The following is a 23,046-nucleotide window of genomic DNA, read 5'->3' on the forward strand; positions in this document are numbered from 1 at the left end:
TTCATATCGTAAGCATGTCACGCAAATATACAACATATTCACACATAATATAGCCATACATAACATGCATAACCCATAACATACATCATAACACAACCCATGACATAATTCAAATCATAGTTCATAGCATAATTCTTAACAAAGTTCACAACATAACTCCTGACATAATTCAAAAATATAATTCATAGCATACAAAGTTTACCATATATAAGTACGTCGAGCGTACACCCTACATGCAGGTGTCCACTCTTCTTACCTGCATTCCAGTAATTTAGTTGATAAAACAACCCAAGTGTAATTATGTTCAAGTGTCTCTAGCCAAACCTAAACAAAACCGGTCAAAATCGAGTAATACCAAGCTTAGTTCACATTGCTGACTCCAAAATAATAACATCTAAACTTGGCTTAGGTTCTAGGACTGTATATCTTTTCTCAAGCTTTCCAACCATATAAAAATGTACAAATCCGACATTGAGGTAAAAAAATTATGGTCAAAATACAAAACCCGAAAATTATAACAGAAAAAAATGTATTTGAGCCGCGGCGGCCTCCCAAAAGGGCCACGACGCTACCGAAGTCAGAGAGTGTTTCAGAGCCTAAATGAGATGCATTGGTTTCATGGCGCTCATCCACTTGAGTTGCGGCACCACTGCGAAAATACCTAGAAATTTTAGCGATTTTTCAACCATTTCGACCCCAAACATCCCAAAACACTAGGGGACTCAAAACCTTGCCACAAAACAACTATCCTAACATGTTTCTAAACCTTAGAACCCATATATTAACATATCTAAACTTATATTAGATATTCATCAACCCAGAAACAATAACAACAAATCTCAAAATTTCAAAAACTTAGATTAACAAAAATTTAAACAGAAGTTGAACACTTACATTTCAAGATCTAGCCACCAAAACTCAGACCTTTGCCACTTATGAGATTCCTAGCCCTTCAATAGCCTAGATGGGCTTAGCTACATACTGGCTTTTATGGGACTGAGACACAACATAAGAAAAACATTTGGGATTTCTAAGTTGAGAAGAGGTGTTGGTTGAAGGTGATTGAGTTGGAGCTGAGACATTTTCAAGTTGATAAAGACCATCTTTAAGCTTGCCTTGAAGAACAACCCTTCTTGTTGCAATGTCCTTCACAAAACAAAAATGAGGAAAGAATTCAACAAACACATTTTTGTCCAAAGTGAGCTTAGAAACACTAACAAGGTTCTTAGTAATATGAGGAACATGCAACATCTCTCACAATTTTAAAGAAGATAAAGTACCACAGCCAACTTGAGAAATATCAAGTTTGTTACCATTACCCACAGTCAAGTGTTCCTTACCAGTATACTCATTTTTCTGGGTCAGGTGAGTGGCATCTGTAGTAATATGATTGCTCGCACCACTATTGGCATACCAAGCAACATGTTCAACCATATCAATGGTGGCAATGAAAACAAAAGCACCAAAACCATGCTTGGGAGAAGGAGTAACAGTAGCAATGGAAGGAATAGATCCCATGTAAGTTTCATCAAATTAATTATAACAGTAAGCAGCGGAGTGCTCATATCGGCCACACACCTGACAAGTTGGTTTGGAATCACCACGACCACTGCGACCACAAGATCAGCTGCCACCACTTCAATTGGAAATGGAAAAACCACGACCACGACCATAGGAATGGGAAGTAGATCCACGACTAAGAGAAGAATGAGAAGTTTTCGTGTCAACATTTGCAGTAGGAGAGGAAGCACCAGCAAGTTTTGTAGCACCAGAGAGAGCATTTAAATGCTCCATTTTGCTATCAAAGCTAAGGAGAATGTCCTGAAGGTCTTGCCAAGAAGTAGAAGACCTGGCCTCAATCTGAACAATGATGGGCAGATAATCTACATCCAACCCAGACAACACATTAGCAACCAAATGATTTTCGGGGTAAGGGTCACTTGCAAGGGCAAGTACATCAGCCCATTGACGTTTTTGGCGAAGATAATCTACCATGGAAGGAGAGCCTTTGTGTGAGGTCTGGATCTTTGTTCGGAACTCATCCATCTTGGACTTAGAGTGAGCTCCAAAGAGAGCTTCAAGGGCACACCATAATGTAGTAGAGGAATCGCACTCCATGACATCTGTCACAACACCTTCGGTCATGGAGCCATTCAACCACCGAAAGAGAAATTGATCATGGATGATCCATTGCTCAAACGTAAGATTGACTTGAGATTACGTGCCCGCAGAGTCATCAAAGGAAGAAAAGAACTCAGCGAGTCAGACTTTCACGCCAGTGAGGTATCCATCGAGCTGGTAACCATGAATAATGGTAGAGACCATTGTTTTCCAGAGAGTGAAGTTGGTACGATCCAACTTGAGGGCAAAAGGTTGAGTGAGCATAGTCCCAATGTGAGGAACATGAACATTTGAGGCAGAGGCTTGAAGGGTAGTGCCGGAGCTGACATTTGGGATCAAAATAGCCAGAGGAGCAATTGCACTTGCAGAGGAAGCGGAACGGTCACCAGGGGTTTCACCACCATCGGTCGACATGAGGCGTCTCATACCAAGTAAGAAAACAGATTTGTGATGAAAAATTATAATGCTCAGCTCAGAAAATAAAAGAGTTTGCACTGTTGTATTCATATGAAGGTTCTAGACCTGATTACACCATGATTTGCAAATCATAACAAAAAGAATATTCTAATAAACTTTACAAAATTTGAAAAGATAAGATTTGTTAGTTTGGACCACAGTAAGAATGACAACAATTCACACAATTTTACAACAAGGTAAAATTCATTTTCTATTAGTTTGTTGAACACTTGAACTCTTTGCTGATGTTTTTTTATTTAATGTATTTGGCACTTTGTAAGTCCATCAAACACTATGTAACAAACACTACGTCAATATCCTTTGAGAATTAATATGTGGAGTCTTCTTATTTGTTTTTAAAGAATTTCTTTTTTACTTTAACAATATCACTTTTGTATTGTTATGTTTATTTTGGTTTGTGCTTAATATACAATTTGTTATGGGATTTATGAGATTCTTTGCTATAGCGAGCGCAGTAGTTGTAACGCCCTAAACTCCGGGACCGTTACGGTGTGCCTTGTAAACAGTGCTAAACTTGCTAATTGAGTCATTTGGCCAAAATCGTGTAACTAAGTATGATTAGCGGTTTAGGGATTAAAATTTTTGGTTAAGATGTAACATTTCATTAGAACGTTTACTGTATACATTGGGATCCCAACAATATAATTTAAAGGTCTACTACAAGAAAATATTTATAACAGGCCGATCTAAGCGGCAAAAACAGGGTTTAGCCCTAGTTCCTCTTTCAACCCTCGGCCGTGGCGGTTAAGCAGTGATATCGCCCAATAATTCCTAAGCGGTCACAGTAGTAATTGGGCTATGTCGTATCCACAGAGAGGTAAAATACAAGTAAAAAGGAAGAATAGTAAATCGGAAATAATAAACTTTGAAATGATGTAACTTTGAAAAAGAGTATAAACATTAAATGAATAGAATCGAGGAATTAGAACCAGAAAGAAAATATGGAAGGCATATATATATTTTAATAAAATTGATTCATTATACTCAACTATAATTCTACACCATTAATTATAGTTGGAAAATATATATAATAAAGCTCGCCATAAAATATGTTCTTTAATTAAATTATACTAACTTCTAATTTTAAAAACCTATCATATTATATACCTTAGAGCGACAAAATATCAATGGTAGAATGCAGTAAAAAACATATAATATAACAAATATTCTAAATTAAATTAAAAACCTAAATTACATAAGAAGAGCATGACTAGACTTATGTAAAATATAATAATAAATTTAGAATAAAAATTAGAAGAAAATAAATTTAATTGTAACAAATATATAGAAATGAAGAACAAAATAAAGAATCAATATATTAAAAATATAATGTTAAACATGAACTCCACTCTAGCCTTTCCACAAGAGAATTTAGCCTAAAATAGGCATTGTTTTCACTCACAAAAATGTAAAAGAAAAATAGGAAAAATAAGTGTTTTTCTCTCCAATACTCTTTACTTTTCCTTCCACACTCTGATACTTTTTTACTCCATTTGGTCCTCTATTTATAGTGTAAATAGGACTAAAAAACGTGTAGAATCGTGTACAAAATAGTGGGGGAAATGGCTGCAAAATTGGAGCAAAGTGGGGAAAATGTTGCTGAGCCGTGGGAGACAAGGAGGCACGTGGCAGCCATTGGTTGGCTCAAGTTGGCTGGCGCGTCAGACGCGGCAGGAGTTGTCGGGCGCGTGGGGAGCTTCGGCAAGCTTGGTTGGGCACGTGGGGGATAGAGGCTGACGACAGGGACAGGTGGCGTGCTCGGGTTGGCTGGGCGGCTGGAGGCGTCAGTCGTGGCAGTCCGTGTCAGGTGTGTCAGACACAGCTCGTCAGGCGTGGCAGCTTGGCTTTGGCGCGGCTTGGCTTAGGCGCGGCTCAGCTCGGCGAATGGGGAGCTGCCATTTGGCAGCGTCAGGTGGCAGCTGAAGCTTTGGATTTGGGCTCCATTTTGGGCCATTTCATCTTCAAAAATATCATTTTCTTCATGATTTCTTCAATTTTAATTCTTTCTTTCTCCTTTCTTTTTCTTTGTGTCAAAAATATATTTTATTTCCTGAAAATTAAACACAAATTAAATTAAAATTAATATTTTCAAATATAAAATATATGACAATAAATCCATGAAAATATTAATTAAAACTTAATTAATTTTACACTTTAAGATTAATAAAATGATATTTTTGAGCACTAATCAAGCAGCCACATATGTACACATTGTCACCTAAGCTCTCTAGCTCAAGGATGGTCCAGCTTTCTTTTGCCTTTACCTGCACCACATAGCACCCGTGAGCCAAATCCCAGCAAGAAAACTTAATACGCTCATGAACAGTAATAACAAGTCATCAAATCATAAGGCACACGCCTAGCAAATATATCCCTAACCATACAGGCAAACAAATTCATGTAATGATGGGTATCTAGGATAAGGAATCCTGCCCTCCTGAGTGAATGAATATCAAGTTAATCTCAATCAGATAAGTGATTTAACACTGGTGGTTCTGGTAACTATACCGGGCTTATAGCCCTAAATAGAAGAGTGACAGTTGTAATAGTCACTAAGGTGAGTTCCATTCCCTTTATAAATAAGTGATCCTTTCACTAGCTTAAACAATATAGGTATATGGTGAAGTAGTCAACAACATAAACCTATCGAGTAGATAAGTGATCCTTTCACTAGCTTAAACAGGACAGGTGCATGATGATTAGTCACCAACATAACCTTCCTCATGACCAAAGAGTCATAACCATGGGATACTGCTCCCTAGCCATGTGACAAACTATCACCTAGGCCTTTGGCCCTGGCTCTGAGTAACTAGTCCTAGACTAGTCAAGCGCTTATAATTTTCATCGACCTTCGGGTCGATCCAACATTAATACCCCATATGAGTCATTCAATGCTGATATCGATTAGATCTAATCTTCATTCGGCCCTGCGTTCAGGACGCTTATGCCGTTTCTGACTCTCAGGTCAGTAATACACGACTAGTGTCGATCCTGAACAAATGGTACCATACACAAGTAAGCAATGCCACCAAACATATATCATATGTCAAATATCCAAATACAGGGCATTCAACATGCTTACTCAATAATTACTAGCACAATTAGAATCATGCATAAACAAAGAGGCTCAAGCTTTAATCAATCTCATATTCAATATTCACAGCATGCACTAATCACATGTTTCTCGTGCATCACATTTAGACATTCAACATGCATCAAGAATAACCATGCATGTCACATATACACAGGGTGCAGTTTTCTTACCTCCCGTTCGAGCGAGAATTAAAACAAGAACGACCCTTGAGAACGATCGATCCTTAATCCTTTAGCGGTCACCTAGTCATAACCAAAAACAATCTCTAATTAATGAAAATTAACAAAGATAGGGCCTTGATCTAAACCCCACTCTCGGGACCTCGAAACATGCCCACATGGTGAGTAGATTCGATCCCGGGCCTTAAGGATTGAAACCCCGAGCCAAAAACCCTTAAAAACACTCAAAACGGGGTTCTGAAGAAACAGGGTAGCGCTACAACGCTACCCTCCTAGCACCTCAGCGCTCTTCTCAGAACCACAAACCGCCCCAAACATATCCTGTGTAGCGCTACAGCGCCCTCTGATGGGCGATGTAGCACTACCTCCAGCCAGATGCTCCCCTGAAATCTCTTCCTTCGACTCCTTCAATTCTAACTTAATTCCAATGCTTCCAAACCCCATTTTTGATGCCAAATGAACCCAAAAACCATCCTCACATCCCCCAAGCATCACAACCCCAAGAACCCTAGCCAAAACTCCAATCAATTCCCAACTTTCCAACCCAAAAACCAGCTGAAACTTAACTAAGAAAACAGAGCAAAACCAAGAGTTCTAATGGCTAAAAACTCACCTCAATCTCAGCAACACACCCTCTTCAATGGTGGAGCATAACCCTAGCTTATCCTAGCTTGGTTCCTTGGCTTGATTCCTCAAAAAGAAGCTTGAAAATTCAAGGAGAAATGAGGGAGAAAAAGGTACGGGAGAAGAGGAAGAGATGCTCTGTTTTTGACAAGCTTCTACAGTCTTAATGGCTTAAATCTATCCTAGGTGTGAAAAGACCAAAATACCCCTAGGTCTAATAAGGGTTTCTAAAGGCTCCCAAGGGCAAAATCGTCCTTTCGCACCTTTTTTGTTAATCATAATTAACACCCTCCAATTCCCGCTATTCTCAAACACCAATAAATTGAATCCCATTACCCTTTAATTCCCGGTAATGCTCTAATCATTAAAATCACCCTGAGACTCACCCCGAGCCCCGAACTTAAACCCGTTATGACCAGACCGAACACTTGCATTTCATAATCGTCTCATGCCGAAAGGCTCGAACAAATCCACATATAATGTGGTACCATTCATAACTCACCCACATGCATGAAAATGCACAATTACGCCCTCAACGGACCAAATTACCAAAATGCCCTTATAATTAAAATAAACTCATATGCATGCATTTATCATCATATAATAATATAATTCGCATAAACATGCATATGATCACTAAATAACTTCATAAATCAATTATGGCTCTCCCGGCCTCCTAATCAAGGTCCTAACCCTTATTAGGAAATTCAGGGCATTACAGCAGTAGCTTGACCTCTAGATCTTAAACGAATGTGTTTATGATAATGTCTACGTCGTTATGTTCATTTTGCTGAAATTTCAGATCATAGTAATTTTGTGTGATATGGGCTCGTCGTGTATGTAGATTATATGCTCAACATAAATTAGTGGTTGGAAAAGTGACATAACGTAGAGATTACAGTGAGGATTAATGAAGAGTAATTTTAAAAAATAGACGTGCACAAGTTCATTGTACCTCTAGAGGCTTGATAAAGAATTAAAATAAGTTGACTCCATTTGTTATGAGGATATAATACACCATGCCATATACAATATATAGGAGTACCCACCCACCAAATATTTGGTATATAATAATTTGAATTTCATCACTAGATTTCTACAAAGGATTATTTATTTAATTATCACTTTTCCTAGCTAATTCGCTACACCAACCACGCCAAGTTTCAGTTGATAGTTATACCACCTAAAGAAAAAACTTACATATAAACTCCACTTAGCTTGTTTGACTTACCAAATGAAATTGTTATATAATAAGCTCTAAATGTTATATACAATATATCACTTAAACAAGGAAATGGCTCTACAAAACGGAGACAAAGCTAAGGATGAGTCAACTCCGGTGAGGGCAGTGGTGGCGGCGATGACGAAGGATTGGACCCTTTTCATGCTTAGGATAGCTTGCTTCTTAGCCATGGTTTCTGCAACTATTGTAATGGCACTTAACAAAGAAACAAAGACCTTAGTTGTTGCCACTATTGGGAGCAACCCAGTCACAGCCACTCTTGCTGCCAAGTTCCAATACGACCCAGCATTTGTGTAAGAGCTTATAAAAAAAATTACTTTGTTTTAATCATGGCTAATAATTAAATCCCTTTTGTGTTTGAATATCACAAATCTAAATATATATATATTTATATATATATATATATATATATATATGAGTAATAAGAGGGATTTATGCATATTAACAGGTTCTTTATAGTAGCCAACGGATTAGCCAGCCTGCATAACTTGTTGGTGATAGCGCTTGACCTTTTCAAACATAAGTTCAACGACAAGGGTCTCTGCCTTGTCATTATTCCAATTTTCGATATGGTACTTCATTTTTATTCTTTCTACCATTAAAATTATATGTATTAATTCCAATCAAGATCACTTCTTCAATCTCTTCAACAATTTTAATTTTCGAAATACAAACTTATACCTTCTTCTGTTTATAATAATTATCAATTGATATCATTTAACTGCAAAAGCTACATAATTTAGTATCCGTTTACATTTTTAATATTCTAAAATTACTTAGTAATTTATTTGATTTTCAATTTTTTTATTATTTATTAATGATTTAAATACATTTTTAAAATTCATAAAATAAAATAAATTTTTAATTAAAATTTTAAAATAATTTTAATAAACAAAATTATTTTTAAAATAAATTTAATTAATTAAAATCTTATTAATTAACTTTAAATAAACTTAAATTTTAATTTAATTAATGAAAAAAATTCTTATTTCACTCAATCTCCCTCTCACTATCTCAGTTCCTCACCCTCTCATTCTCACTCTAATTTTAATAATTTATTTTATTTTCATTTGTTTTATTATTTTGAAATGATTTAAATATATACATTATAATTTATAATATAAAATAAATGTTTAATTAAAATTTTTAAATAATTTTAATAAACAAAATTATTTAAAAATAAATATAATTAATTAAAAAAATTAGAATTAAAAAACTAATTAAAATCTTATTAATTAACTTTAAATAAACTTAAATTTTAATTTAATTAATAAAAAAAATTCATATTTCACTCAATCTCACCCTCACCGTCTGAGTTCTCCACCCCCTAATCTCACCCACCTAATATTGTTTTAAAGTTGGATTGGTTTGTTAATTAATTAAGATTTAAGTTTATTTCTTGTTATTAATAAGATTTTATTTAAATAAAATTATTTTAAAGTTTTAATTAAACATTTATTTTATTTTATGAATTCTGAAAATATATTTAAATTATTTAAAAATAATAATAAAACAATTGAATTCAAATAAATTATTAAAATGAGAGATAATATGAGAATATTAAAATTTAAACGCACGGAGGTACTAAATTATGTAGTTTTTACAAACAGAATGTATCGATTGATAATTATCATAAATAAAAAGTATCAAATTTGTATTTCGATAAAACACAAAATATCAAATAAGTATTTATTTATTTTTAATTTAAATAAGTGATTCATTAAATAATTAAACGTAATGTGTTATATAATAAATGGCACATGGGTACAGTTGCTAGTGGCATTGGCAGCAGCAGGAGACGGGGCAGCCACATTCATGGCAGAGTTAGGGAAAAATGGGAATTCTCATGCGAGGTGGAACAAAATCTGCGACAAATTTGGTGCATATTGTCAGCGCGGTGGAGTTGCCCTCATTGCATCGTTCATCGGCCTTGTTTTGTTGATTGTTATTACGGTCTTATCCATCCTCAAACTACATGCCAAACCCAAACTTACAACAACCCATGCTTCATCACTAATCCCTTAATTTTGTGTCTATATATGTTTTAATACTTATTGTTCTTGTTAATTTAGAGCTGTTATGCCATTTTTGTCTCTTTTTCTTTTATTTCTCCATTGAAATATAATGTGGTTTTTGTTTTTGTTTTTTTTTTCCTCTCTCCCTCCTTCATATTTGGTGTGTCATTATTGGTGTTTTTTTGCAGTCTGCAAATGTAACGAAGTGATATTTGTATATGTACTTGTTTCTCTTTTTTTAATAAATAAAATGTTGAGGAAGGTGTGTACGAAAGAGTCATATCAGTTTTGGATATAAGAAATGAAGGGACCAAGCGGAAAAAAAAGTCACCAGGATTATTTAAATATATTCTTATATATGTATATGGACAACGAGGATGTCCTGCCCAGTACGGAAGTGGAAAAAGGTGTCGTTTAATCATCCAAACCATCAGTTTGATGGAGAGTAATCCAATAGTTTCCATTAACAATATAACGTTTCATTGTCTGTCCTTTTAAAATGGGTTTGAAATTATAGATCCAATTCATTTTACTGGCGAGGATGCCTTTTATGTACACGTTCGTGTTCTTTTTAATAGTTGTTTTACTTGCCTTGAAAATTCTTTCGCGGAAGATCTTGTATCACCTATGTTTGTTTATGCTTATCTTACCTATTATATATAGGGAAATTTTATGTTATATGCATAATAATTTAGTAAAATTTTTTAATATGCCACCATAATTTATTATTCTAAATATATGACAATTTCAATTTTTTGGACAAAAATATCCCTAACATTCAAATACTCATTTTCTCTCTCAATCCAAACTTTCTCTCTCTAACATCTCTTATTCTCTCACTCTCTCTAACATTCTAATCTTGTAGATCTCGAAAAAATACATAAATTAAAAAAAAAATCATCTGAAACCGACATTTGAGTGAAAAAATATGAATTTCTAAAGTTTTTGTCAAATTTCAGTACAGAGCATCGAAATTGCATCGACAAAGCATCGTTTGGGATAAAAATCAAGTTTTCATGATTGCATCGAAACATCATCGATGTACCATCGATTTTGCATTGAAATACAATCGATTTGGCATCGAAACACCATCGATTTTGTCTCGAAAAGTCATTGTTTTGGCCAAAAAAACAAGTTTTCATAATTGCATCGCAACAGTATCGAAATACCATCGATTTTGCATCGAAACATTATCGATTTTGCATCAAAACATCATCGATATACCATCGATTTTGCATCGAAAAAATATCGTTTTGGCCAAAAAACAAGTTTTTATGATTGCATTGAAAGAACATCGAAACATCATCGATTTTGCATCGAAAAATCGATGCAATCATGAAAACTTGATTTTTATCCAAAACGATGCTTTTTCGATGCAAAATCGATGGTGTTTCGATGCAAAATCGATGGTATTTCGATGCAAAATCGATAGTACATCAATGATGTTTCGATGAAAAATCAATGGTATTTCGATGCAATTATGAAAACTTTTTTTTTTTTGGCCAAAACGATGACTTTTCGATGCAAAATCGATGGTGTTTCGATGCCAAATCGATGGTATTTCGATGCAAAATCGATGGTACATCGATGATGTTTCGATGCAATCATGAAAACTTGATTTTTATCCAAAACGATGTTTTTTCGATGCAATTTCGATGCTCTGTACTGAAATTTGACAAAAACTTTGGAGATTCATATTTTTTCACTCAAATATCGGTTTCAGATGATTTTTTTTTTTAATTTTGGTATTTTTTTCGAAATCTACAAGATTAGAATGTTAGAGAGAGTGAGAGAATAAGAGATGTTAGAGAGAGAAGGTTTGGATTGAGAGAAAAAAATAGGTATTTAAATGTTAGGGGTATTTTTGTCTAAAAAATTGAAGTTGTCATATATTTGGGATAGTAACTTATGGTGGTGTTAACCGAGGTTTTCGGTAACTATATTAATAAATATTATTTAAGGGTAATAGTAATGAAAGTAGAAGATTAACACGAGGTTTTTACGTGATTGGGGCGTTAACGAGCCTTAGTCCACGAGTCTATAGTATTAGAGCTTGAAAAACCTTTTACAATGGAGTTCCTCTCTGTATTTTGACAGAGCAACTGTATCTTAGTTGAAGAGAGATCCTTTTTACAGTGTTCTGTAGCCTGTATTTATAGGCTTATGGGAACACTGGGTCTGGGCCGGGTACGACCCGGGCCCATCAGAGATACGGATATTCTTGTCCTTTCTAGTGGAAGCCCAATATAAAAGATACAACATACATGAATTCCAGACCAGCTAAGGCCAAATAAGTTGACTCAAGAGCTATATCTCGCCCGACAAAACGGTGCTTTTGGTCTGGACATTTCGAGTTACGAGGCAGATTCAGGAGACAAGACCAGTCAGAGTACTTGGCAGCGCAGACCTGAAACAAGGACGTGCAATCCCGAGGTGGCCTTGTTCGCAGGTGAAAAGTAGGGACAACGCCCACGCGGAGTGGGGCGGCTTCAGGGTCCTGGACGCTTGACCCCTCCAACCGGGGACGAGGTGATCCGGGTTCGTTTACCTTTGTCCCTCTTCATTTACTACAGGCCCGGACCATACCAGGGTCTGGGACCAGGACGCGTATGTCGTGGGGGTTCGAACGGTCTGCACGTCTCCCGGATGACTGTTCCGGATGACGGAACCCGGATGACCATGCCGGACCCCCCTAATGGGTCCAAAAATGCACCCTGAGCCCGTACCCCTCCTCTCGGACACTCCCGTACCATGAGGCCTTGGGCCGAGCCCGCATGCTTAACAGCCCCTGACCATGGGCCCGAACGAATGTCCCGGGTCCATGCAGGAAATGGGGATAACAGGTGGCATATTAAAAAATTTCACTAAGTTATTATGCATATAACATGAAATTTCCCTATATAAATGGTTATCAAACGGTATTTTGTATTTAACAAAATTTAGTATGGTTTAACAGAATTTGGTATGCTTTAATAGTTGGTTATTAACACTTTAACAGAATCTGTAATTCAGTCAAGCAATGCAACAGTTGAGAAAGATACAATGGCTATTTAACACTAATTGTTGTGCCAGACAGTTTTTGTTATGCCAAACAGTTTTTTTTCAAAATAATCTATTAATTTTAACAGAACCTGTCAAATACTATCAGCACTCTAAAAGAGATGCAATAGTAACTAATTAGTGAAGCACTGTCTATTTTGGTTCACAACTTCTCACTGTTGAAGAGATGCAATGGTAACTAATCCGTGAAGCTTTGTTTATTTTGGTTCACAACTTGGAAACTATTCAATGAAGCATTGTCTATTTTTCTTGTCCTATTAAAATGCCAAATACCATTTGAAAAAAAATACAAAATATCACTCAAATCTTCATCCAAACAGAAACAACACAAAATTGTTCCAAATTGCATGCAAAGGTACATTATTTGCACGAGTAAAACATATCATTAAAGAAAAATCAAATTTAAAAAAAAATTCAGGCAGTTATTAAAGCTTATGAAAACTCAGGGAAGTAATTCAAAAGCGGCTTGTGAAAGAATTGCAAACATTCAAAAGGTTTGTGATTCCACTATAGTTCTACCAAAAAAAAAAACGATTCATGGTCATCAATTCAAAAAGCTTAAACCTCTTTTGTGAACTATTTTTCTCAGGTGTGTTCAAGTAATATTTCACAATAGTTATAGCATAAAAATAATATTAGTTCAATACATAAGCATAATTTTTTTTTGGTAGCAAGTACATAAGCATAATTGAATTTACTATTTTTGGGAAAATGATCACTTGAAATTTGAAAACAATTTCATAAAATAAAATAAAATAAAAGAAAAAATTAGAATAAAAAATAATAATAATAAAATGATGCTTTAAATTTTGTAGAACCCTCCTTCTCGCAACAACAAAGTTCTTTCCCCGTGAAAGTTGGAGTAAACAAAAATGTGATCAAAGAAAAATGGGTAATGAAATCGATTATTTAAAGAATGTAACTTGACTGCCAGTAGTTTAAAGTGCTGCTATATACATACTATACTGTATTGTACTATTCTATACTATGTATCACTACATGTACACCATAATCAATAGATGAAAAGGCATGACAAATAAGAAGATATTAAAGCACCTTACTGGTTATGGGCTATGAAATATCAACAACTTCTTCTCCTATATTGGTAAAGAGAAGAAACCCACTCCTCACTTTCCTTTCAGTAAACCGACATATTTGATTACGCATATTCTTCTCTCCACAACCCACCCCACATTCTTTGCCCAAAATAATTAAGCTCGTACACAGGTTACCCTTCTTCTCCACAATACCCAAAACATAACACAGAAAAAGACCCAAAATTAGCCCTCGACAAAGAGGGTGACATGAAAAGATTGGAGAAACGACGATATAGAGAGATTGACGGAGTGAGGGAGATGGCGACAAATAGAGATGGCAAAGTGAGGAAGACGGCAAGATACGAAGGGTGGCTCTGTGACGGAAACGACGCAAATGAGCCGAAAAGATAGAGAGGTGGCGGAGCAAGGGTGGCTTTGTTAGGGGGAAGGCTAATAAGAAAGATGACTCTAAAACCTGAGGGTAAGGGTGAATTTGACCGTGTGAGCATATAATAGAAACCCTAAAAAAATTTGGGTGAAAAAATTTGGGGTTAGGCTATATTAAAAGCTTTAATATTTTATGTAAAATTTACACAAATACCTTGAAAATGTAAACTAATTCCAAAAATACCTATAACATGCCTCATCAACATGGTATAACAGGATTTGAAAAAAATTAAGAAATCCCGCTTTCCCAATTTTTTTGTTTTTCTGGGTTGTAAAAAGTTAGCTTTTGGTTGCTTACGATATTGATAAAATACCAATTGATTAATTTTTATATATATATATATAAAAGCTTTAGTTTTATATCATATTATTTCAAATACTTTTTGGTTACCCAAAATTTATTTGTAGACATCTTAATATACTAACTAGTTAATTTTAGGTTATATTATGGCATCTTAATTTGTAAGATACATTTTGATAACATTCAAGCTTATTTCATAAACTAATTAGTTGTCATATATAATAACAAGTTATCGTATAGCTATTAATAAAAATTAATTTTGTATACTACACACTAGCTTTTAAATGAAAATTTTTAATAGATTTTTTTAGTCACTCATGTAATTTACATATCTTATAATTTAAGATACTTTTTACATTACCTTCAAGCCTATTTTAGAAACTAATTAGTTATAGTATCAAAAGTTACTCTTATAATTCCAAGTTACCATGAATAGCTTATAATAAAAGCTACATTTTTGTTGCTTTTGAAATCATTTAAGATATCAATTAGTTACCTTTTAATATATGACTAAATTCTTAGGTATGACACAAATTTAAGCAATCAACTTACTTAGTGAGTTACCAAAAAGAGTTTTCTTATGTTCTATTTAAAAGTTACCAAACAGTATCCTAAAGAGTCTATTTTTAAAAAAAGTTACTTAATTTTCTTTTAAATAGCTTAAAAAAATTTATTTATTGTTTTAGTCACTCATATTTTTTACATATGAATTATAAAGGTATACTGATTAACCAAGCAAAAAAAAATTACAAGTTATTTTAAAATCATAGCAAATAATGCACATTTTATAGACTCTTTGATTTAATTTTTACTTAAATAAATTTAAAAGCAAAAAGTTACTTTCCATACATTATAGAAATTATCAGGCAAATTTTAGAGATAAACTTGGAGTTAATTAACTAAAATAAAGATTTTTGTAGAAATATAACTAATCATTATCTAATTGGTATCGTAAGCAACCAAATTGTTGCTTTTAATTTTTGTGATGGCGAGAAAACATATGCTTTCCATATTTCAAAATGACTACATTGAAGAGTAGATCGCGATAGTGCCACTCTTGAGCTTAAATGACCAACAATGTGGCGGTAATTTTTTTTTTAAAGTTGTGGAGAAGAAAGAGAAAAAAGAGAGAAAGAAAGAAGTAATATAATGTTATATTGTTTGTAAAAGTGTAAAAACAACAATATTTTTTTAATTAAGATGGCTCAAGGCATTTTTGAAATTAAGATGATAAAAATATGTCAAATGTAAAAAAAAATTATTGGAAAAGTTACAAAATTACATTAACATTTAAAACATATATATATATGAAAAATATAGTGGATTACAAAAATATGGTTTTTTTTAATTAAAAACATAGAGGGACAAAATTGTAAATACAGAGTGACGTAATTGTAATACAAAAAAGTAAAATACAAATTTTTGTAAACATTTGTTACAAATTTGTAAACACATATTACAGATTTGTAAACAACTGTTATATGTTTGCAATGACTATAAATAAGTCACAAAGACAAACATTGGATTATGTTAGAATTTATTTGCCTCAACCAGTTTTTTCACATGGTCAGTTATGTGTGGCTTTATCAAGGGCGAAAACAACTATGAATTCTAATACGACCAGTGTCCACTGAACAACGAGGGAAAAACTACACAAAAAACATTGTATTTACAGAATTACTATCACTGACAAGATTAAATTAATGTAATGCATGTATCGACATTTCATTACAATCATTTAATTAAATTTAATTCTTCAATGTCCTAAAATTTCTTCAATTTAAATTAATACTTGATAACCTTAAACATCCAAGTATCTTAAAAAGTTTTAAAAAATAATACTATATGAAAATATTATCAAACTATTTTTCAATATATTATCCTCCATACAAAAAAAATATATAACGTGCAAATTAGTTTTCAAAATATTATATATTCCAGTTGGTTTAACATCAAGTATCTTAAAAAGATAAAAAAAAAATTAATACTATATGAAAATATTATCAAATTAGTTTCCAAATATTATATCACCCATACACAAAAAATTACAAAATAAACACAAAATATAACATGCAAATTAGTTTTCAAAATATTATATATTCCAGTTTGTTTATTCATATTTGTAGTATTTATATTTAAAAATTACATAATTTTCATAATATATATTAAATGATGTGAAATAATTAAAATATATAACATGGTTTTAAAAGAAATTACTATGAAACAATATTTTATGGTTTAATAGAATTTGGTATAGTTTAACAAAATTTGGTATGTTTTAACAGTGGTTATTAACACTTTAACAGAACAGAGGACAAACATATCAGATGTGCAGAACGGAGGAAGTCGGTGAAAGAGAGAGGGTACCGAAATAAAGAACAAATAATACAAATTTACGCTAATCCAGAAAAGTTAAAGCAACAAAAATATAAGAATTTTAATGTCTACTATATTCAAAAATTGCAACCGGAGGAAATAGTTGAATCTTCGTCTTAACTTATAAATTATCTAAACTAAATCTTTTAAATATTAAGAGAACGTTTTCCTTTTAATACCATGTAATATATTTTAATTATTTCACATATTTAATATATATTATGGAAATTTTGTAATTTTTAAATATATCTATTTTAGATTCAAACATATGTAGTACAAAACATAATGTGCACGTATATTGTAACTAGTATATATATAAATATATATATTAACTGTACATGTATGCCTCCAAGTGACTTGGGAGCTTGTGGCTTTGTCGGCATCGCTTTGATTTCAACGTCCATACCTCATATGTCCCTCAAGTGACTTGGGAATGATCATTTTTTGGTCACTTGTTCTGAGTGCTACTCTTTCTAGTCGCCTGAGATGGGTGATGAGTCTGTATGCTTTTCTTTTATTTAGATGGAATTGGTGACCATATGTTGCTTGAATGCAGATTGTGCTTGCATTGGAGGGCGAACTTTCTTGACTTATCACTTTTGACAAAAATTACACATTTTTAATAGCATATTTGATTATTAGGTTTCTACACAATTAAACCCATATCAATATTTCTGATATTTTTTAAACTCTATATCATATACTTTAAATAAATAGGTTAGTTTACATAATTATGGGAAAAAATAGGTTAGTTTCTATATTTATGGATAAAAAGTAAATGCCACAAAATATGGTGATTTTTACAAAAAAAAAAAAAAAAAAAAGTTTAAAACATGGTGTTACACCCAAATTTCAAGAATAGAATTTATGACCTCGAAATGTAGACTCGTAAAGTGTAAGCTCGAAAATAGCAAGTAAGGGTTCAACACTTGTGTGACTTAGCATGTTTCCTGATTTGTTCTCATTGGAGACCGAGCACCAGTTAAGAAGGCTCGAGCTTAGGCATCAAGCTCGAAAGGATGAACCTTCATTGCAAGCTAGAGGCTTCTCTGAAGTCTGAGTGCAATTCGAACCTTCATTGCAAGCTAGAGGTGGTTGATCTCCGATGGTTGAACTCAGTAATGTCACTGGCCGAGGATGAGGTTAATCAGAATGGCGAGCTCGTGATGGGGGTTGATCTTGAAAGTATGTAAGTTGTATGTTCGAGGTTGGTAATTCAGTTTGAACGCGACTGCTGTTTTAAAATCCCTATTCCTCGGGAATTTGTTGTAATCCGATAATAAATCCCGATTATAATGGGATGTTATGTAATTAATGAATTTATTTGTATTTATTTCAAATTTGAATTGTAACTTCCCGAAATAAAAAAGGAAGATATTTTGTTAACTAGTCTATAAATAGACTGAAGAATTTCATTTGTGGATACGCACAATTTGGTACTGAGAAAACTCTGCTAAATTTCTTTGTTAAAGCTCTAAGAGAAGATCACTAGTCAATAATACTGACTCGTGGACTAGGCAGATTTTAACTACTTAACCACATAAAATTCTGGTTCTTTATTTTCTTAATTTTGTGTTTAGTGCTCTTCATATTTAAGTTGACGAAAAAGGACGTCAACAGTTTGGTGCTTTCATTGAGAGCTGAACTCAAGTCATTAGATTGATTAATCAAAAACCTCCTGAATTACCAATGGCCGCCACGAACAACCCCAGCACTGGTGGGCGACCATTGCCCCAAATACCGGAGGAACAGACTCCGCACACTAAAGATTACCCGCGACGACCTAGGAAGCAGCCCATGGCTGACTAGGGCCTAGAGGAAGGGAGTGCTTCCTCTGATTGTCAGGGACCGCCTGCTCCCAGGTCCGACGAGGATCTCTACTATAATCCAGAGAGATACATTCCTTTTGTTGAACTAGAGAATCGCTAACCGCGTCAACAATTGGCAGAAGCTACAAGGCACAACGAAGAGTTGGCCAGACAGGTTGTTGAGGTCCAGGCACCACCCTGGAGGCCAAGAGGACGTCCCCGAGGGAGCACAGCTGCCAGGAGAGCTGAGCAAGGGGACTAGCAGGCTCAGCCGAGGCCGAGAACAAATACTGGTGATGAACGCCCCAGGAAAAACACTCGAGCTGAGGCAACTAAAAATCTGGCTGCGGAGCTGTCTACAGGAACAAGGAATAACCGAGCTCCTCCAGTACCTTGGAACCCTAACCCTAAAGCAATCAAGAATAACCCGGAACCTGTTCGGGCCAGTTCTGGACCATCTAGACCAAATAATGGGAGGCCACCTCCATCACCTTTAATACATCCACCCTCTCAACAAGACACCCCTGACTGGTCTGAGAGGCACCACGACCAACTCCTAAAAGGAATCAGGTAGGAGAATCTGCACCACAAAGGCCATCTCACAGTGGTAGTTGAGATGGGAACCGTCAGGCCAGACCCCAACATAGGAACGAAAGGGACTTTACTCGAGAACACAGAGCTCCCCAACCATCAAGAAGCCATGTGTTGAGATCACAAATGGCTGGGGCAAGGAGGCCAATGGATGATCCACCTCGTAACCACCAAGCCCCTCGGCTGGAGAGAAATGTTAGCTTCTTAAGTGAGAGCTCAGAATATACTCGGTCTGTAAGCGAATATAATACCGAGCCTAGGAATACTGGAAAACAAGGCAATCATCTTGACCTTCGGGATCACCTGAACAATATCTGGGGGCAGGCCAATCCCACAAACCCTGATTTACGCGACCATTTGAACAGTCAAAAGCAGTCGGCATATGGAAACCAGAATAACCCTATTCCGGGACAAGGGGCTGGAGTTTAAATGAACAATAACCAGCTCCCCCAAGTTCAAGCTCGGCCTCCAGTGGACCTAGTCTAAGAGAGAATTGACCAGCTCGAAAGGGCGTTCAAGCTCCTACGAGATGAAAGGAACAATGATAAGGCTGAAGACTTCGATGAGGAGCTCGAGCATTTTGCCCCGCATATCTCCAACACTCCATTTCCATAGGGGTTTAGGATACCCCATGTAGCACCATTTGATGGGAACTCAGACCCACACATTTATCTGAGCACATTCTATACTATCATGCGAGCTAGTAATGTTGGTTATGAGGTCTGATGTATGTTGTTCCTAGCTGCTCTGATAGGACCAGCAAAAAACTGGTTCGAGAAGTTTAGAAGACATTCGATCTCATCTTGGGATCATCTAGCAAGGGAGTTTAAGAAGAAGTTCAAAGCCATGGTAGGCGTCATGCCCAAAGCCTCGACCTTGACCAATGTCAGACAACAACAGTGAGAGTCACTGAAGAGTTACCTTACAAGGTTTAATATAGAAGTAGCTCGAGCCCGCAATGTCGATGACAGTGGTCACCTGATGGATGTAAGAGCTGGTATATTACCAGGGAGTCCCCTTTGCGAGGATTTTGTAAAGAAAACCTATAAGATCATTAACTGAGTTCAATGGGAGGGCCCAGAGATTTGTCGATGTAGAAGAGGTGTGGTTAGCAATAAATCTGACCTCTCAGCCCGTAACCAGAATGACCAACATTAACTCAGGCTTGACCTCGGTAGCCCCATCAACGTCAAGACCCTCTAGGGATAACTCTTCAAAAAGAAAGAAAAATGAAGGGAGTAACCCCGAGGCCGACGGGGGAAAAAAGAAGAAAGGAGACAAGTATTTCTCCATTGACATAGTATATACCGAGCTCAATGAGACTTGGGAGAATATATTTCTTGCCAATGAGAACCAGGTCCCATTTAGACGACCAGACCCAATGCAGAATCAAAAGGCAAAGAGAGACTCCAACAGATATTGCAGATTCCATATGGACGTCGGACATACCACTGATGAGTGTCGACAACTGAAGGACGAGATCGAAGGCTTGATCTCGAAGGGATATTTAAGACAGTATGTGAGAAACCAGAATCCCAATCAAGCCTCGATAGGACAAAAGGGAAGTGATTGTGCAACCTGTCCAACAGAACAACTTCCGAGCACGGGAGGATGATCGACCTCCCCCAATAGATGGGGATGATGTGGTAACCATCTCTGGGGGACCACATCTTGTAGGATCAGGCAAAAATGCCCAAAAGAGATACGTTAACAAGCTAAAGACTGGGGACAGTTCTCCCTACGAACCCGAACCACAGGGTTGGAACTCAACTCATCATGTTTACAGAAGAGGATGCGTCACACGTCCAGTTTCCTCACAATGACCCCCTAGTCATCACGCTTAGCTATCGAACAGGAGGGTACGCAGGGTTCTGATTGACAACGGGAGCTCTGTGAATATCCTTTACAAGGCCACTCTAGAAAACATGGGACTCATGCTTCGAGATTTGAAAGCTTGTGCAACCACATCGTAATGCCCCGAAATATCTAATGCGGTTTAATAACTGGATTAGTAGGCCAGGAGGGCCATAACTGTTTAATTACGCCATTAAATGAATATATGCATGTTTATGTGAATTATATTATAATATGATGTAAAATGCATGCATGTGGGTCCACATTTCATGACAGGGGTGCTTTGGTAATTTGGCCCGTTGAGGGCATAATTATATATTTGTATGCATGTCGGTGATATATTGTTGAGACCACGTTATAATGTGGATTTTTTTGAGCTATTCGGCATGAGACGATCTTGGAATATTGATTAGTGGTCTAGTCATAACAAGTTTAAGTTCGAGGCTCGGGATGAGTCCTGGGGTGATTTGAATGATTAGAGCGTTACCGGGAATTTAAGGGTAACGAGATATGAATTGTTGGTGTTTGAGACTATCGAGAATAGCGGGAATTGGAGAGCGTTAATTATGATTAACGAGATAGGAGGGAAATACCAATCTTGCCCTTGGGAGCCTTTGGAAACCTTTAATTGACCAAGGGGTATAATGGTCTTTTCACCCCTAGGATAGATATAAGCCCTTTATGGCTGTATAAATGAAAAGAAACAGAGTAAATTTAAGAGCTTACCCATACCTTCCTTCTCCTTCATTTTCTTTGTGATTTTTGAGCCATTGTTGAGGATTCAAGCTTAGGAAGTAAGCCTTGGGAGTTTGGGAGAGTGTTCTACCATTGAAGAGCATCACAATCTGAGTTTGAGGTAAGTTTCTAGCCACTAGTTCCCTGGTTTGCTCTGTTTTGGTTTTTAGTTTTCAGCTTGTGGTTTTGTTGTGGATAGTTGGAATTAATGGAAGTTTTGGTTGGTGTTTAACTTGGGTTTTGATGAGGGTGTGATGTAGATCAAGTTTAGGGGTTGTATTGGATGTTTGGGTGGTGTTTTGGTTTGGTTTGGAGGGTTGGTTTCAAGGGAAATCGCAAGGGAGGAAAACCAAAGTTTTGGCTGAAGTATAGGTTGGGCCGCGACATGGCCAGGGAGGGTCGCGGCTCATGCTGGGTGCTGAGGGAGACCGCCTCTGTTTAATGGGTGGGCCGCGGCATGGCCAGGGAGGGCCGCGGCCCCTAGTGGCATTTTGGTCAGAAATTAGTTTTTGGCTCGGGGATTCTAGCCTTAGGCCTCGGGATCGATCCTACTACCCAGTTTAGTAGGACTCGATGTCTCGGAGGCTAGGTTTTGGTTTGGGAACCTTTGTTATTAATTTTATTGATGGAATCCCATAATTGGTTATGACCAGGTAACCGCTAAGGGACAAAAAGACAGGTCGTTCTCAAGGGTCGTTCTTATAGTAATTCTCGCTCGAACCTGAGGTAAGAAAACTGCACCCTGTGTATGTGACATGCATGATTGTTGTTGAGGCATCTTGGTTGATAAATGTGGACGCTGATTGCATATTAAATGCTAGCGAATCTTGTTTACTTGTATATGGTACTAACTAGTCAGGGATACTGACCTAAGAGTCAGAAACAGCATAAGCGTCTTGAACGCAGGGCCGAATGAAGATTAGATCTAATCGATATCAGCATTGAATGGCTCTAAGACATTAATGCTGGACCGACCCTAAGGTTGATGAAACTTATAAGTGCTTGGTTAGTCTAAGACTAGTTACTCAGAGTCAGGGCCTAAGGCCTAGGTGACTGCTTGTCACATGGCTAGGGAACAGAGTTC

General features: G+C 35.9%; 1 protein-coding gene across 1 annotated transcript; it reads left to right on the forward strand.

Moving 5' to 3' along the window:
• Nucleotides 1–7,772: 7,772 nt before the first annotated feature.
• Nucleotides 7,773–10,014, forward strand: LOC133800543 (CASP-like protein 1B2). Its single transcript, XM_062238543.1, has 3 exons — nt 7,773–8,031; nt 8,187–8,310; nt 9,509–10,014. Exons 1-3 carry the CDS (start codon nt 7,790–7,792, stop codon nt 9,761–9,763), a joined length of 621 nt encoding a protein of 206 aa, XP_062094527.1. The 5' UTR covers nt 7,773–7,789; the 3' UTR covers nt 9,764–10,014.
• Nucleotides 10,015–23,046: the final 13,032 nt, after the last annotated feature.

This window comes from Humulus lupulus, chromosome 9, assembly GCF_963169125.1.
Source record: "Humulus lupulus chromosome 9, drHumLupu1.1, whole genome shotgun sequence".
Taxonomy (NCBI): Eukaryota; Viridiplantae; Streptophyta; class Magnoliopsida; order Rosales; family Cannabaceae; genus Humulus; species Humulus lupulus.